Below are 17,474 nucleotides of genomic sequence, written 5' to 3'. Positions count from 1 at the left end.
TTTTATTTTTTTTTTTTTTGTAATAAAATTTGTTTCTTAAGGTAAGGAAACCTGTAAAAATAAAAACAAATCATTGCACGTCCTTCCAAATTTGATATAAATTTTGTAGTAGTCGTATTGTATTCTAATCGAAAGTCTCAAACATATTTTGCGTAATGCACGTATAATAATTTAGTTTACCGACATCTTGAACAATAATTATTTATAATACAGTAAAGTTGAACCGACATTCATCATTGTGTAGGAAAATATTCACTTGAAAATAATTAAGCTACTATATGTATAAACAATATGCTACAGTACATTGCTTTGATCACCCTTGGATAACCACAGTATTGTTATTGCATGCAGCCTCGAATTTTTTTTTATTGCCGGTGGCGATTCGTAATGACATTTCTTGAAACTAAAAAAAAATTAAATTATTTGATTGGTTTATATAGGCCTTAATGTTTCGATTACTTATATGGGCGCGTGATTAAACTACCGTCTTTTTTAATTTTTTTATTGTGATTAAAGATTAAATATTATTTACGCGATTGTTAATATACTTATTAATAACAAGAAATAAATAAATATTAACGTCGAAGAAAACTTTTTCTTACAGTGCAGTTGCTGATACTTAGCGCGTGCTTTGTGACGTCTCGTAAAATTAGAAATAATTTTAGAAATAAAATAAGAAAAATTGTTTTTTATTGAATGTTATATATTAGCCTCTTAAACATTGTAGAGTGATTTGTACAGCCACTTTACTATGTACTATTTTGTTTACTTTTGCAAGACAGACTATGTTATATTTATATAAAAATTATTCACTTACTTTATAGTTGAACAATGTATATAATTTACAACGATCTTTTTCACTATAATTTCTCTAATAATATAAACACAAATAAATCTTTAAAAATGTACTATCTTTAAATTAGCAAAGTAAATTTTAATTTAATGAGGAATATATTTACTAACTAACAAACGCAGGCTACTATACATTAGTGTATACTTCTTGATTGGCTGTTACTGAGTAAAGAGTATAAGAAGTATCTTTCTGTGGAGGACGTTGTAAAGGATGTGCAAGCAACTTTGCCATATTATCATGTATTTTAGCAGCATTCCTGCCTACTTCAAAAATGTAAGAAAAACTAGTTGTGTCTAAAGCTGTAATTTCAGCATACACTGCTTCGCACATGTTGTCATCACCTGGGGGTTCATGAGCAAACAGCACATCCAAGAAAAAGTATGGATTCTCTGTAAGGCTCTCCAAATATTTCTGCCCAGTGTGAAATTTGGGGATGGAGTTTGATCGTCCATAAATCAGAATAACACGCGAGATAAATGTTGGTCCTGAGCTAACTGGTGTTGCCACTCGTGTATGTATTGCTTCAAACAGCTGGCCCAGGTCATAGGTTTTCTGCTCCTCTTCAGGTACATCCTCTGCAATGCTCTCTAAATGATTAAGCACAGTCTTGGTGTTGCTAGTGTAGTCACAGAGCCAAGAAGCACTGCTTGAATCTAAGATCATTAAAGCATATTCGTGCACTCCAGGCTGTATGGTGGATTTCGCGCAGACAAAGCTTTCCACCACGCGCTTTATCATAAACAGGGGTAGATACGTTGCACCAGTGCCCAGTTTGAAAGGTGTACATTGCTGCTCTCTCACCGTATCGATGACAAGTAGAATTTTCTCGGGTAGATTGAGTTCCGGGACATTTCTCATCAAGGCTTGATCGTTCGCGACAGTCGTGCTGGTGGTAGTGGCATCAGCTTTACTGTCTACAGGGTGATGTGCCGCACCGTTATTGTTCTTTCTCGAACTCTTAGCTTCCTGGTGTTGCTGTGGCGATTGCGCATTGTTATTTGCTGGTTCGACAATCGTAACAGTTTGAAATCGTTCAGATATTACCTGAATATTCGGTTCGTTCGTCTCCATATCTGACATGCTTATCTTACAGGTATCTGCAAGGCACCGAAAAAAATGTAACCTTAATCAGTGCCGTTCGAAACCTCAGTGCAGCCTTTACCTCGAGCGACAAGTGTCTTAGAATCCTTCGAAATAATATGGAAACTTCACATAGCGATGGCTAAATCTCGTATTGTAAAAATAATTAAAAATTAAACTTTCGTACTTGTCGCTTATTAAACTGTACCAAACTGTACTAAACATACTCTCGAATTTCGAAATGTGACTGCGATTCGAAGCACACGCGCCATCTAGCGATATGCTGCGATATGCAAATCGTTGCGAGGTTCAAGACTCAGGCTGTTCATCAGGCGACAAGTGCGACAACACTCCACCACGTGCGTGTATCACCACGAGAAATCTGCGTCTACGAATTTTAATTGCGATTAGTAATTACGATATTGCGCTCTATAAATTGAGAAAAATGTCCGTGCCTGAAAAAGTGCTAATGCGAAAAATTAAAAAACGGGAGAAGGCAAAATTAAATATGCTGAAACGCCGAGAAGAACAGAAAGGTAAGAGTTAGCTTTGAGGTTAAATTATTTTGTCCAAGAAAAACGTGTAAATTCACAGTTTTTTTTTCGAACATATGTAATTTTAATTGTTATTTAATTAATAAAATTATTGGTTGTTTGTAAAATAAAATTGGTTTGGTTTTTCTGTTACTTATTATGCAGATGTAGTGGAATCAGAAGAAGTACATCAGAAGGATGAAATAAATGAGGAACCTGTAGAAGACATTCCTCCAAAAAGTAATTAATTTATGCTCTATTTATAGCTTAGATATTTTTAATTATACTAATATATTTTTATTTTATATGACCTGTTTTACTAGAAAATTAATAACAATAGTTGTATATTAATTACAATATTGTTTTTTATTTTACTATAAAATTATTAATTTAATATATTTATTTTAGAAAAAAAGAAAACAGCTGAAGGAACTGAAGAGCCATCTTCAACAGAAAATTGTATGCATTTTTTATGTAATTTTAATTATAAAATAATATTTGCTATATGTATAAATATAATAATATATAATATTTTGTTTAGTGCCTGGTACAGCAATAGGTTTTGAAGTGACAAGTGATACGAAATTTTCAGTATTAAATGAGAAAGTATGTGAAAATACTTTAAAAGCAATAGAAGACATGGGTTTCACAAATATGACAGAAATACAAGCAAAATCTATTCCTCCTCTCTTAGAAGGAAGAGATTTAGTTGGTGCTGCTAAAACTGGATCTGGCAAAACTTTAGCATTTCTAATTCCTGCTGTTGAATTAATTTACAAATTAAAATTTATGCCACGCAATGGTATGTAATTATATTATAAAACATTTTCTACTATAATTATTGAATTATTGTTTTATTTTTTTAATAATATAAAACAATTACAGGTACTGGATGCATTATCATGTCACCTACAAGAGAATTAGCTATGCAAACTTTTGGAGTTTTGAAAGAATTAATGAAATATCATTACCATACATATGGTCTACTGATGGGTGGTGCCAATAGACAAACCGAAGCACAAAAGCTCGGAAAAGGAATCAATATTATTGTGGCAACACCAGGACGACTGTTAGATCATCTGCAAAATACACCCGATTTTTTATACAAAAATCTGCAATGTTTGATTATTGACGAAGCAGATCGAATATTAGACATTGGTTATGAAGAAGAACTGAAACAAATTATTAATATCCTTCCAAGTTAGTAAGAGTCCACAATAAGAGATAAAATCAAGTCGCTTTGTTTTAATTATTTATTTTGTCAATTATTGTTACAGAACGCCGACAAACCATGCTGTTCAGTGCGACACAGACGCAAAAAGTGGCGACGATAACGACGTTAGCTTTGAAAAAGGAACCTATATACGTGGGAGTCGACGATGATAAAGAAATGGCAACTGTAGACGGTTTACAACAAGGCTATGTAGTATGCCCGAGTGAAAAGAGATTTCTGCTTTTATTTACTTTCTTAAAAAAGAACAAAAAGAAAAAGATAATGGTTTTCTTTAGTTCTTGTATGTCTGTTAAATATCATCACGAACTCTTAAATTACATCGATTTGCCAGTAATGAGTATTCATGTACGTTATTAGAATATCTTCGATACTTTATTATAGCAAGATTCTCTTTTTATTTAAATATTTGTGTTTTAATTTTAATTTAATTTACAGGGTAAACAAAAACAAACTAAAAGAACTACGACATTTTATCAATTTTGCAATGCCTCTTCTGGAATTTTACTTTGCACTGATGTAGCCGCGAGAGGTTTAGATATACCGGCCGTAGATTGGATTGTGCAGTTTGACCCACCGGATGATCCAAAGGTAAAAATATGCGACATTTTGCTTTAGAAAATTAATTAAAATAATAATCTTTGAACTTTTAGGAATATATCCATCGTGTGGGTCGAACAGCTCGTGGAGAAGGCAGCAGCGGTTATGCTTTGTTAATATTACGACCGGAAGAACTTGGCTTTCTTCGTTATCTCAAGGTAGCTCGTGTACCAGTAAATGAGTATGAATTCTCTTGGAATAAAATCGCTGATATACAATTACAGGTATATATAATATATATTTTTAATCTTTTTTATGTTATCTTTTTTAAATTATTTTCTGTGTAAATTTTAATTAAATCAAAATGAAGAAATTCTGAAAAATGCCAGTCAACGTTTATAAATTATTATATTTTAATATAGAAGTCAAATGTGACGATTTTGATATGAGTTATTATTTTTTTTAGCTGGAGAAGTTAATTACAAAGAATTACTTTTTACATCAGTCGGCAAAAGAAGCATATAAGAATTACGTTAGAGCGTACGATTCTCATCACTTGAAACAGGTTTTTGATATAGAAACCTTGGATTTGGCAAAAGTCGCTAAATCGTTCGGTTTTACTGTCCCACCAGCAGTAGATTTAAGTAAGTTCTTTTAATACCAGATTTAACTTTAGATTTATAATTGTAATGTCTCGAACTATTGATTATTTATTTAAATCGCTTGTTACAGAAGTGGGAATTAATAAAGCTTCAAGACCACGAAAAAGACTTGGCGGGGGTGGTTATGGGCATTTTAAAAATCTGAACAATCCAAGTTCGGCAAAACAGGTGAAACGTACTAAAACCTTTCGACAAATAGGCAAACATAAGCAAGACAACCGCCAGTTTAGCAGATAATTAACTAGACATTTCTACATGCGTAACAGATAGAAATATTCAAAATGTACTGCATTTTAATAGCATAGAAATCATTGTACAGAATACATATACATATATTCCTGTTGTTTCAGGAAGACACATTATTTAGATCAAGTTATCGGCATTTTAATGCCTGATTTCTGTGTATTTTTATTTATAATAAAAAAAAATATAAATTTTTTTCCCGATAATTCGTCATTTCTAAGACGAAAAATCTTTTATTGCAAGTTTTAAATATTTTAATTTTTCGCTCCACAAATATCAACAGATTGCCAACACCTGAAAATTTGTCAAATTCTACAGTTGGCAATTCCGATCGACATTCACCCATTTTGATTTAGCTCGGTCTTCAATTTCGCGCCTTCGGAGAAGTGACCGGTCGTTAGAGACGTTGAGTTGTTATTGCCGTTTTTGTTTCAAAGTACTCATGTTTCGGGACAGACCTGTGAAAGGGTTTGTATCCCCTTTTGTCGTCCAGCCGCGAACAAATGACGAGGAACATGAAGAAAATAAGGTACCCGTTTGTCGAGAAAAAGCACCGAGCAATTTGGTACTACAGCCTCTCCGTAGTAACGAACAACTTTTAAACTTGTTTGAGAAGGTAACTGAGGAAAGTGAGGCCGAGCACGACAGCGTCCGAGTAAAGAATAACCCAGAAAAGAGACAAGATGCCAAGTCTCCGGGCGGGAAAGAAACGTCTGTCGTCGATCCGTCTCAAACGGCAACGAAACTGTAAGTGTTTTAAAAGCAAATATTTAACCATATTATTTTCGATTTTACTTGTAGTACAATAAGTCTCGTCGTCTTTTGTAGCGTATTTAACATAGTGTACAGCAAGGCATCTGGAAAGAAACATAAAACATGGGACAACGACGGTTTTTTAGAAGTTTGTGGAAAAAATGCAGTTCTTAAGGTAATTGTGCATTTACCATAAACTTTGGTTACTGAACATTTAATAAATTAATAAACTATTTTAATGACTGTTTATTAATACTTTTGATGTGACAGGATTTGGATGGTAAAGTTATGGGAAGGACCAAAATCAATTCAAAGACAGTGGCAGCAGGCATTAGATTATTTGTAGGAAATAAAGAAGTAGAGGTGAGATAGTTTATATTGAATTTTAATACTAAAATCAGTTTATGATGTGTTAGCTGCAGAAAACCTGACAAAATTAATGTTAGATTTTAGATCAGGTGACAGGAGAATTACCTGTGCCAGAGAATAATTCTGAAGTGGTGGTGGAGGAACCTTTACAAAAAAAATTTAAATCTACACATTTAGTTGTATCACCTGTAAAAAATAATGTTACAGTTTACAAGGAAAAAGAAACAAGCAAATCTCCTGAAGAAAAAACAAAAATGTAAGTAAAACATAAAAAAAAAATTTTTTTTTATTATAAATAATTTTTTGTATTATAAATAAAATATTACTGCGGCAGATTTAATGTCTTATATGGCAAAATAACTTCGAAAAAAAAACCAACGTGGGAAAGTGATGGTTTGTTAGAAATTTCTGGTAAAAGTGGAATTCTTAAGGTAAATATGCCAATTGCATAATTTTTTAGTTATATATTTATTATATGCTTCCAATATGATAGGATTTAGATGGTAATACTGTGGGAAAGAGTACAGTTGATCCAAGCAAGGCAATAGAAGGCTCTAGATTAATTATAGGAAGCAAAAAAGTTGAAGTAAGAATATGCACTAATATTTATTTTTGTAATATATAAAAAAAAAATTAGCCAAGTTAATTCTAGATTATAGATAAAGCCACACAAGAGTTATTTAAACCAGAAGAAAGTCTTGAAAAAGCAATAGAGGAATCAAGAAATAAGTCTAAATCTTCCACAAATGTATTTGTGCCTTTGATTTTACTTAAAAAAGGTTTGCAAAATTATACCAGATTGATTATTTTAATTATATCGATCATTGAATGAGATAAATTTAATATTTAAAATAATATTAAAAAGTAATTAAAAAATTATATTTAAGGGTTTAATTCCGAATCGTTAGTGATGCCTTATTTAAATTCTTTTGAGTGGCCGGATGAGGTAGAACAAAAAGTTTCGGTTGATTTTTGTTTAGTGGAAAAACTTAGAGAACATCAACGCCATGGAGTTGTGTTTCTTTATGAATGTTTAATGGGATTAAGAGCGCCAGATTATTTCGGTGCAATTTTGGCTGATGAAATGGGCCTCGGTAAAACTTTACAATGTATCACATTAATTTGGACGATGTTAAAAAAGGGTCCATATGGCAAACCGATTATAAAACGCGTATTGATAGTAACACCTAGTAGCCTGTGTGATAACTGGGAAAAAGAATTTATAAAATGGTTGGGTTCTCACAGAATATATCCATATGTCGTAAAAGGAAAGAATAAGCCTGAGGACTTTCTTAAATATCCAAAAAATTCGGTGATGATTATAAGCTATGAAATGCTTATCAAATGTTATATGGACATTAATAAAATTATTTTTAATATGATTATATGCGATGAAGGCCATAGACTGAAAAATAGCAATGTAAAAGCAGCAAAAGTAATAACCTTTTTGATATTAATAACATTAAAATTTATTATTAACATACCACATAGAAATATTAATATTATTTATCTTACAGATACTACGTGAAATAAATTGCAAAAAACGAATTATTTTAACGGGTACTCCTATACAAAATGATTTAACAGAATTTTATGCGTTAATCGATTTTATTAATCCTGGCATTCTTGGTACTCCTACTGAGTACAAGAATTATTACGAAGAACCTATCGTTGCATCTCAGTGTCCTCATGCCGATGATGACATTCTTTTGTTGGGTAAAGAAAGATCCAGAGAATTAAACGAACTCACCAAATCTTTCATTCTAAGACGTACGCAGAAAACGATAAACATATACCTACCGCATAAAAATGAGATAGTTGTATTTTGCTCTTTATCTAAGAAGCAAAACGATTTATATTCTTTAATTACTGATGCTTGGTTCAACAAAATTTGTCTAGAAAACAAAAGTAACATGCATTTATCTATTATTGTTGCTCTTAAAAAAATTTGCAACCATCCAAATTTGTTTTTAAACGAATTAGAAAAAAATACGTTATACCATGCCTTGTCAAAAACACGTATATCACAAATAAAACAGGATACAAACTTTACTGAATATTGTGGAAAAATCACAATTATACAGACATTAATGAGAAATTTAAAGAAGACCGACGAAAAATTAGTATTAGTTTCTTATTACACACAAACGCTTGATCTTTTCGAGACAATATGTGACATGGAAAAGTTAAAATTCTTACGATTAGATGGTACTACTTTAACCTCTGTACGATCGAAGATTATTGATCAATTTAATGCGCGAACTGATAACAGTAGTAAGTTTATCAAACATCAAGCAATATAATTATAATATATCCTACTAATAAAAAAATTATTTTTACAGAAGTTCTTTTACTCAGTGCCAAAGCGGGTGGTGTTGGTTTAAATTTATTTGGTGCGTCAAGACTTGTGCTATTTGATTCTGATTGGAATCCTGCATCTGATATGCAAGCAATGGCAAGAATTTGGAGAGATGGACAGAAAAAAAACGTTTACATTTACAGGTTTGTACAAATGCAATATTACTGAGTAATATATAATAATATTTAGGCATAACTTAACTTGCATATTTGTAGATTATTGACTACAGGTACGATAGAAGAGAAAATATATCAAAGACAAATTAGCAAAGCTGGTCTGAGTGAATCTGTGGTGGATTTAAATCATCTTGGATCTCTAAAATTATCAACTGAGGAATTAAAGGTACTTTTTATTACCATATTTTATAACTACATGAATCGTCACTCATACTTTTCGTCTTTTTTTTTAGGATTTATTTACGTTAGCAAATGATACGGTTTCATTAACACACGATTTAATGAATTGTTCTTGTTCTGGCCAAAATAAGCATCTATCTTCTGTGGAATTAAAAGAGACAAACAATGAAACACGAGATTGCCAGTTTAAATTATGCAGTCAGTCATCGCAGCAAAATTTAACTATAAATCAACTTAAGGATTGGGAACATTACATACAACCAATTCCGTCTGATGTTATACAGGTAATGAACTATTTTACATGATATTATATTTAAAAGCTATGATTTAAATATTTAAATGTAATTTATGGACATCTGCTTTATAGGATATTATGTTAACAGAAGCAAGTAATAATGTAACGTTTATATTTAAAAATTCTACAATGTAAAGATTACAATTTAATTAATTGGCACAGAGTTATACATATAGAATATTCCATAGTAAATGAACATTCTTACGGGAGTAGGTAAACCTTATCGAGACGCGAAGAAAAACCGCGAAAAATGTAAAACGGCATAAAACTTTTTTTTCTTGTCTCGATAAGTTTTACCTACGCCTGAAAAAAAATCCATATACTATAGGGCGTGCTGTATAAATCACAAGTTACAAAAGTTTAACCATTTCAAAAATATATATCTTAGAAACAATTTATTGAGAATATATTTAGAAATATTAAATTTGATATTTACAACTTCTTAAAAAAATCGAATAATGTTTATTTTAAAGCTTATTTTTTCGTGATAAGAATTTCAACAATCTTTCATATAGCTCAGGAGATTCTAATAGATTTTTTAATTCTTTCATTTCTTCTTCATTAACTTTTAGTAAAATTTCTTTGTTCCATCTACTTACTAAACGTTTAGTTGCCAATATCGACTGAAATTAATTGTTATTTAGTAAAATTTAATAAATATTTTAAAATATTAATCTCGTAAAAAACATATAACAATACCTGTGACGAAAGTGTAGATATCGTGTCCAAATAATTCCATACTTCCTCAAGGCAGTCGTGATTATACACTTTGCTCACCAAGCCATGTTCCTTGGCTTCCTTAGCATTCATCTTATATCCTAAGTACAACATATCTCCAGCCTAAATAAATATATTTATAATATTAAAGTTATATAACTCTGCTAATTATATAACGAACAAAATTTCAAGTATAAGTTTTAATAATTTTTATATGTAAGACTTTTAACAAAATATACTTTGGAATGTCCCAATAATCGTGGGAACGTGTACGAAGAACATCCTTCAGCAACAAGGCCCAAAGAACTGAACGGTGTTTGAAAATATGCCTATAATTTGCATAAGACTTTCAAATTTCATTATAATATCTAAAACATTTTCGTGCTGAATAATTATCATTAAATTAGAACCTTATCTGAAGCATAAACGATGTCGAAAATTCCTAATATTGTAGTTGCTATTCCAATCGCTGGTCCGTTTACAACAGCTACTAAAAGCTTCGGATACGTAATTATAGCGTCAATTAATTCTCTGCAAAATATTCGTCGACGTATTAATTTCTACAGTTGTAAATTTTCAATAGTTTCTTCTCATAGCACTTACTTAATTATATTTTGGGCAGAAGTTGTGGATTCTAATGCAGCAGATAAGTCATTGCCACTGCTAAAAAAATCTCCGTTTGCTGTTAGTACGAATATCAGGACTTTGTTATCTTTAGCAGACTTATTTAAAAGCTGCGTTAATTCCTCATACATCTGTGGCAAAAGGAACTTGTATTATCTTCTGTATTTTAAACACGTTATAGCAGGTGTTTTTTTTTCTTTTTTCTATTTACCTGAGGCGAAAGAGCATTTTTTCTGGCAGGTTTATTGAGCACCACTTTTTGAATTCCATTTTTCAAACTGCTTTGAATGAATGAACTTACGTGCGTCATATTCGGCAGTTGTTTTAAACTAGCTGGGAGCTGGGATATTGTAGTTGTAGAGTTTATAACCTCGTTTTATTATCACTAGTCTGTCGTTGTCAGAAATAACGATATAATGAAATGAAAAACAAAATCAAGAACAATAAAATAAATTGTCTGAAATACTTTATGAACAATTATCAGTAGCTTTATCAAAAAGTTTTTAATTCAAGGATTGTTTCAAATACACTGATACAGTCTGTTCATACTGACGTCAGCCATTTTAAATCATTATCTGTGATTAGGAGATAATATAACAAGAGTTTTTTTTTAGATATACAGGTTTATTGTGACTTTTAAACTTTTTACATCTCATTTAGATAAGAACAGCTCGAGTCAGTTATGCAATCAAAAGAACTCTTCATCCTTACATTTTATTTATTACTAGCAAAAGAAGTTGTTACGCAACTTATGAACAATGTCCTACCTTGTTGCTAGCTATAAAGTGTACTTGTAAAGAAAATCCATGAAAAATACTTGGAGCTTATTGTTCTTTTTTTTTTTTTTTTTTTTTTTTTTACTTATTATTTGTCTACCAGATAGCACGTTAATACTTAATAATAATTAAATTTTAGCCGTGTCATACAATTTTATATACATTTTTGTATAATTTTACAATGTATTAATACTGTGTTTATACTACCTTTAAATAATATTGCAGAATTTCCCAAACTCTAAAAAAATAAGAATTAATCTTTACCTTTTAAAGATTAATTTTTTTATATGGTAAAGATTAAGACAGTGTATTAAAGTAAAGTATTTTGTTTCGTATAATTTTCGCAAAACTGCACGAACGTGTTGGTCATATAATTTTATTGTTCTTGAAGAATTTGAACTAAAAGTCACGTCGTGTTAGTTTAGGAAATCCTGGTTTATATTATATCGAATAAATGACGGACTGGTGGGTTTCGACAATACAATGCGTAATCACAGATTACATAGCCGTGTCGCTGTCTTCTAGACAATACTCACTACAAAAGTGATTCATTAATAGTAACATTTTCATATTGCACCGCGAACTTACGTCGCGTGAAATAGAAATTTGAATGTAAAAGGTTCGTAGCTGCCGAAATGCGCGAATTACATAAGTGTTTTGTGGACGTGTCTCACTAATATTTAAACAAGTATCTGAAACGCAATATAGGCGCGAAAGAGTTGGAAGTGTTTTCAATAGAAGAGTCGTCGCAGAAAGCCTTGTCTAACATAACTTAGCGTTAGCTTAAATCGGACATAATTATTTATAACTTTATTTATCTGTAAATTTACTATTGTCGCAGACTTAAATCACAAAATGAATAAACATCAACCACCTGTACTTTACGTAGTAATAAATCGCCACTCTAATGGCATTCTAAATAAATACAATGTATTTGTTCGGTACATACGTATTTATATACATATCTGAAAATATATGTATATTTAATTATGCATGTTATATAACTTTATAAATATAAATTTAAGAAAAAAGAAAAAGAAAAAAATGCCAATTTATAGATGCACACTAAAGAATTGAGATATGGATTAATTTGTAATATCGTCTGTATGAATGGTTTGGTACACTAAAATATTGAGAATTATTTTTTCTAATAGCGCAGCATCTCATGAAAAAATTCCAATATCTTGGAAGATTTTTAAGGTGTTCTATTTAAATATCATGAAAAGTTATTTAATTTACTGAAATTAAATAATCGCAAAATTGGAATCATTTTAATACAATGTACAATTAGATACTTCAAGTAGCTGATGAAATATCAACACATCGAATTTAATATATTACGGCTTCAAAACCTTTTCGATGAATTTCTTTATGTCGCGCATTTCCTGTGAAAACAATAAAACAGGAACCATATATTAGATTTTCTCTCTAAATACGGAGACTGAAAACTTAATTAAATTTTGCTAAATTACAGTTTTTTTTTACCTCTTCAGAGGATGTATGCATCATTCCTCTGTACGTTTTAAATTCTGTTTGTGTCATGAATTGTTTTAAAAGAGATGCCGTCATTTGACCCCATCTATATGGCACAATTGGATCACAATCGCCATGGCATTGTAGCAGTGGAGTGTTTCTATTACCTATTGCTTCCTGAAAATAATTATTATATTTATCCGGTATTATTGAATATTATATGTATATGTTATAAAGCGTGTAGATAATACGATACTTACTGCTGGAAATTTTTGATGTAAAGGAAGCCATGCGGACAAAGCTACGATACCAGCTAAAGGCTCTGGGAATGTAAGGGCACTATACATGGCGAGTGCACCACCTTGACTAAATCCTCCGAGAACAATGCGCGTCGTGGGTATTCCGGCTGCAACCTCTTCCGCTATTAATGAGTGGACTGTTTCAGCAGCCTTACGTATACCTTCTTCATCCTCTGGGCCACTGGAGTCCAGAGAACGAAGATCGAACCTATGTTGATTAGAATGCATCAGTAAGTATGTAACGGCAACTTGTAATTATTTTCATTGAAACATAATATATAAATATATATATCTATTTTTACCAGGAAGGCATTTTGAAGCCTGCATTAAATGTTACTGGCATCGTCGGTCTGAAATGAGACATATGTTATTAACTTATAATTACAGGTTTAGTTATAAAATATCGTAAGATTTCGACAATTACGTACGCAGTAGGACAAATAACTTTCACGTGAGGGGACCGCACTGCACCCATGGAACTGGCCCAGCCATGTCTAGAAATATACATAAAGTGTTAATGGGATTGATCATTTTGTAATATTATAAATTACAACCATGTATTACGAATGTAAACTTACCCAGTATCGCCCAAGCCATGGAAAAATATTAACTGAAACACAGGTACTTTCTTAATACGAAATAAAATATTATACTAAAGAATTCTTTTAAGAAATATTGCAAATTCAAAGTTAACATTCTTAAGTTTCTTAATAGGTAGTGTCATTCAAAGTGGCAAAATATAGAAAATTAGGGGCAACATTCAGTTTCCGGAGAAGCTGTGCGTGATTGTTCCTGCTAAGATGACAGCCACTAACACCTCGGAGGACATTCAATATTCGTGCAGAAAAAAAAAAAGCCGACAATAAGATAAACTCGTGATCGAAACGAAGCAACGACGTGTTCGTCGACGATGAGGCGAAAGATATCGAGGTAAGGAAGAGAGGAAACGAAGGTGCAACACGAAGAATCTCGCGTCATGTAGATGTAATTTACTTACGATCAATTAGGATCGTACCGCGAGTAGTATAACCAAAAAATTGCCGCTACGTCCGCGTAAAGGGTTGAATATTTACCGTCGCCGTGTGCTTCGCCGTGGCCGAAATCACCACCGGGCTCGTCATGTTCTGTCGCGTTTTTGGACGGCCTGGAACAAGTTCGAGCACTTGTGTGATAATCTCGTAAAAAGCTTACAAAGCGCGAGGCGCGTGGGAGAAAAGGAGATGAAAGAGGCGTGACTCCCCTTCACTCCTCGGTGCTCTATATATCGTGCTTCTCTCGATAGTCTCGACCGCCTCGACGGAGAAGTGGCGACGAGGGGCGGAAAAGGGAAGAGGGACAACGGCGTCGAACGCGCATTCGTAATAATATTCAATTTGATGATAACATTTTTATTTTTAGTTTCGATGTATTTCATCTCCTTTAACCTAAATGATCTGTGTACTAATCACTCGATGTCATTCTATTACGTAAAATTTGACGTACGACACTGCGTTAATCAAAGCTTGACCCAATCTAACTCGGACTTAGCGATTTAGTGGTCGCACCGGTGGGCAAAAGTAATTTCTTTTAAATATTAATTTAATTTAATTTGATTCAGCGATACAAACCGAATAGTAAGTTACCCATAACTGTTTTAATGACGTTCACCATAGCATTCGTCGATTCCTGTAGCGGGCTTCTGTAGCTTGGTATCGATAAGTTTCGGTATCGTTAATTAGCGAGAAAATTGTCGCTCGCGCGACCGACGATCGTTAACGTAGAATGTAGATGATTCTGTAACATTGCCGCGACTATCGTTAACAGCTTAGCGAGACCTCCGGTATCGATCGCAAAACGTACACGGCTTCATATATATGTTTCAAATTAATTTTTAACGATTCCCATTATCGAAAGTTATCGATAACTAATTATCTTTTACGAACAGAATCTCGCCACAGACGTCCAAGTGTTGATCAGTGGCGCCATCACATGTAATAAATCTTGTAACTATCTTCGGGTGAGTCATCGACGATTAGAAAAGTTTCTCCTCTCTAATTAATCCGGAAATATTAATGAAATAATAGAACAACGGAGGTGTTAATGATCGCAGAGTCTTCAACAAAAGGTACTTGCCAAATAATTTTATCTATTTTTAGTTTTTCTTTCACGCAAATAAAAAATTACGAGAAATATTACTACATATAATTGTCAGCGTTATTTAAAATTATTTTTGTTTTTTTTTATTTTTTTAAAGAAACTACAGATGGGTTTATCTAATTTTTAATAAACTCTGATTTTTAACAAAATTTTAATTGGAGGAGGTAGTCAAGATTAAATGTTAAAAAATGGAATAAGGATGGCGTTCGGCAAAGTGAAATGCACACTCAAGGGAAATTAACCTCGAATTGATTATAGATTCTGCGACTCAAAGTAGCAGCAATTACGGAACATTCTATATATTTGAAAAGCCGCTTGCGACAGTCTTAATTGCGTTTGAATAACTAGGGAGAGTAAATAGAAGCGTGATCGCTTGTGTGCGTGTTAAATATGCAAATCAGGCAGTAAAGAATTACGTAGTTTTGAAAATTGGGAAAGAAAAATTGAGGAGGATATTTAACTAATATTATAATTAATTTGCAGATTTACGAAAATGGAGCACGACCGATTGATTGGTAGCCGTAATTTACGGGAGTTTGTGGACCGCAAACCGGAGGCCAGATGAACGTAGTAGAATGACTGGATCATTTCGCGCTGCCATAAATCCATCCTGAAAATCCCTTCATCCCGTAGGGTCGCATACGGTCGTCCTGATTGCCCCAGCAGTCATCATTTTGGTAAAGGTTATTGAAAAAAATTTGCGAATATTCCCTCTGTATAAATCATACGCGAAATGTTCACTAGAATTAATTGACCAAGTAATATCTCGACGATTTAAATTCAAACGGATTAGAGAAAGAACGTAACTACAGTATTTAATAAAAATTTATAATTTAATGTAGTTGATCAAGTTTTACAAGTCTTTTTTTTTACAGGAGATAAAAATAAGAAGCCAAACGTCGCTATTAATTAATCTAAACGTCAAACTGTCGCTTAATGTTCTGAGACTTTAAAAAAAGAAGAAGCTAAAATGCAAGGCTGCAAGTTTAAATACTTCCCGCTCGACAACTTTTGGAAAAAAGTGCATGGTACGTAGTCCGACGTTGACGTAAACTAATTATTAATTATCGCGATACACGTAGTCGGAATTTAACGGACGGTGACGTTGTAGGATGCGCAGGGAGCTTGTCTTTGCTGGATGGACTTTTGCACTTCCGCAATCCCGCGGGATGTCCCGCGGACATTCCGGGACGTAAAACGCACATGCTGTCCACACGTACGACGTGCTCGCTCGTGCACGTATGTCTATGTGCGCGCGCGCTCTCAGGCAAGTATCCGTGCATGGTCACGTTATTAAAAATAGCCCAGGGGTATTATTGACCCGCGCGTCACAACTTGGATTACAGACTTTCCAGCTGACCGGCTTAGGATCAAGCTGCAGCTACGCCCGAAGTTTCAATTTGAAGCGCGCCGGACGAGGACGAGCAGCGAGCCGACGATTTGTCTCGGCCGCTGCCTAAATAGCCGGCTCCGTGCGTTTCTGCGTTTTCCGCGGGGACAAAATTGCGGATCGATGGCCGGCTCTGGGCGAAACCCGGCGGGAACCCACGCGAATTCCGCACGAGTCATATTATCGTCAAATCGCACATTCCTTCGGTGCGCGGGAAAAGGACGGGGTAGGACCTCCCTCGAAGCCGCCTTCGATTTCATTATCATCTCGTTCATCTGCTCGTCCCGAAACCTATCTTATCTGAACATTTATTTCATTTTTCTCGCCAAGTATATCGGCTCGCGAAGCGGGCTAAATATCTATATATTTTTTAAAGCAGGAGCTACTCGCGCGGAGTTGCATCCCGTATATTGACAGATGTCGGTGGGGAGATTTATACAATACATTTATTCGTGTCTGTAATTTATAACTGGACGCGTATAAATTAAGGTGTCTGGAATTTTCAAAGGGCGCCACCAAATTGAAATTGATCGAACGTTAGAGCAAACATTCCGAATGCAGAATTCGCTGAGCGAACGATGAACGACGCGGAGGCTCGTGAATGATGGTGCGCGGGTTAAAAAATAGAACGGCGAACAGATGAGGAATCGATAGTTGTGGCACGTGAGAAATTAGACGAAGTCTCGGAGATGGGTCTCCGTTTCTTCGATACGGGGGAATAGATCGTAGAGTCGAGTAGATCTCGCGCACACGGAATCCCCGGAGGGATTGATCTCGACCACCTT

At 33.5% G+C, this 17,474-nt stretch overlaps 5 protein-coding genes and 1 long non-coding RNA gene across 9 annotated transcripts; 3 read left to right on the top strand and 3 right to left on the bottom strand.

Annotated features, from left to right (window-relative positions):
- Positions 1-80: 80 nt before the first annotated feature.
- LOC139101170 (BRISC and BRCA1-A complex member 1) lies at positions 81-2,200 on the bottom strand. Of its 2 annotated transcripts, none has more exons than XM_070654109.1 (2): positions 1,195-2,200; positions 81-403 (listed from the first exon to the last, which is right to left on the bottom strand). In XM_070654109.1, the coding sequence occupies exons 1-2, from the start codon at positions 1,931-1,933 to the stop codon at positions 366-368; spliced, it is 777 nt and encodes a 258-aa protein (XP_070510210.1). In that variant the 5' UTR covers positions 1,934-2,200; the 3' UTR covers positions 81-365. The 2 variants fall into 2 exon arrangements, with proteins under 2 accessions (XP_070510210.1, XP_070510209.1); XM_070654108.1 differs by lacking the exon at positions 81-403 and having other exon boundaries at positions 674-1,828; positions 1,898-2,199.
- A 46-nt stretch (positions 2,201-2,246) lies between these two features.
- On the top strand, positions 2,247-5,348 carry Pit (probable ATP-dependent RNA helicase pitchoune). Its single transcript, XM_070654049.1, has 10 exons — positions 2,247-2,469; positions 2,632-2,706; positions 2,875-2,925; positions 3,008-3,268; positions 3,352-3,666; positions 3,744-4,045; positions 4,136-4,288; positions 4,351-4,521; positions 4,704-4,881; positions 4,970-5,348. Exons 1-10 carry the CDS (start codon positions 2,379-2,381, stop codon positions 5,134-5,136), a joined length of 1,764 nt encoding a protein of 587 aa, XP_070510150.1. The 5' UTR covers positions 2,247-2,378; the 3' UTR covers positions 5,137-5,348.
- Positions 5,349-5,520: 172 nt separating this feature from the next.
- Positions 5,521-9,770, top strand: LOC139113946 (DNA repair and recombination protein RAD54B). 2 transcript variants are annotated; one of them, XM_070675418.1, is made up of 14 exons: positions 5,521-5,671; positions 5,759-5,889; positions 5,971-6,070; positions 6,166-6,258; positions 6,342-6,520; positions 6,599-6,695; positions 6,758-6,850; positions 6,917-7,043; positions 7,152-7,699; positions 7,782-8,538; positions 8,607-8,766; positions 8,839-8,965; positions 9,033-9,263; positions 9,347-9,770. In XM_070675418.1, exons 1-14 carry the CDS (start codon positions 5,585-5,587, stop codon positions 9,407-9,409), a joined length of 2,793 nt encoding a protein of 930 aa, XP_070531519.1. In that variant the 5' UTR covers positions 5,521-5,584; the 3' UTR covers positions 9,410-9,770. The 2 variants fall into 2 exon arrangements, with proteins under 2 accessions (XP_070531519.1, XP_070531521.1); XM_070675420.1 differs by having other exon boundaries at positions 5,527-5,889.
- On the bottom strand, positions 9,370-11,289 carry LOC139101178 (enoyl-CoA delta isomerase 2). The gene is made up of 6 exons (XM_070654122.1): positions 10,827-11,289; positions 10,595-10,746; positions 10,402-10,522; positions 10,231-10,320; positions 9,974-10,114; positions 9,370-9,897 (listed from the first exon to the last, which is right to left on the bottom strand). Exons 1-6 carry the CDS (start codon positions 10,923-10,925, stop codon positions 9,742-9,744), a joined length of 759 nt encoding a protein of 252 aa, XP_070510223.1. The 5' UTR covers positions 10,926-11,289; the 3' UTR covers positions 9,370-9,741.
- A 150-nt stretch (positions 11,290-11,439) lies between these two features.
- Apt1 (Acyl-protein thioesterase 1) lies at positions 11,440-14,471 on the bottom strand. Of its 2 annotated transcripts, none has more exons than XM_070654126.1 (7): positions 14,237-14,471; positions 13,742-13,773; positions 13,592-13,657; positions 13,466-13,513; positions 13,125-13,371; positions 12,877-13,041; positions 11,440-12,776 (listed from the first exon to the last, which is right to left on the bottom strand). In XM_070654126.1, the coding sequence occupies exons 1-7, from the start codon at positions 14,282-14,284 to the stop codon at positions 12,729-12,731; spliced, it is 654 nt and encodes a 217-aa protein (XP_070510227.1). In that variant the 5' UTR covers positions 14,285-14,471; the 3' UTR covers positions 11,440-12,728. The 2 variants fall into 2 exon arrangements, with proteins under 2 accessions (XP_070510227.1, XP_070510228.1); XM_070654127.1 differs by lacking the exon at positions 14,237-14,471 and adding an exon at positions 14,161-14,181.
- Positions 12,981-16,726, top strand: LOC139101192 (uncharacterized). The gene is made up of 8 exons (XR_011545520.1): positions 12,981-13,067; positions 13,148-13,393; positions 13,469-13,784; positions 13,867-14,093; positions 15,088-15,267; positions 15,783-15,982; positions 16,175-16,327; positions 16,411-16,726. It is a non-coding gene; the product is annotated as an uncharacterized lncRNA (long non-coding RNA).
- Positions 16,727-17,474: the final 748 nt, after the last annotated feature.

The sequence above is a fragment of the Cardiocondyla obscurior genome, linkage group LG03 (genome assembly GCF_019399895.1).
Source record: "Cardiocondyla obscurior isolate alpha-2009 linkage group LG03, Cobs3.1, whole genome shotgun sequence".
In the NCBI taxonomy this organism is placed as follows: domain Eukaryota; kingdom Metazoa; phylum Arthropoda; class Insecta; order Hymenoptera; family Formicidae; genus Cardiocondyla; species Cardiocondyla obscurior.
The sequence above is the reverse complement of the archived record's forward strand: the minus strand, read 5'-3'. Positions and strand labels throughout refer to the sequence as shown.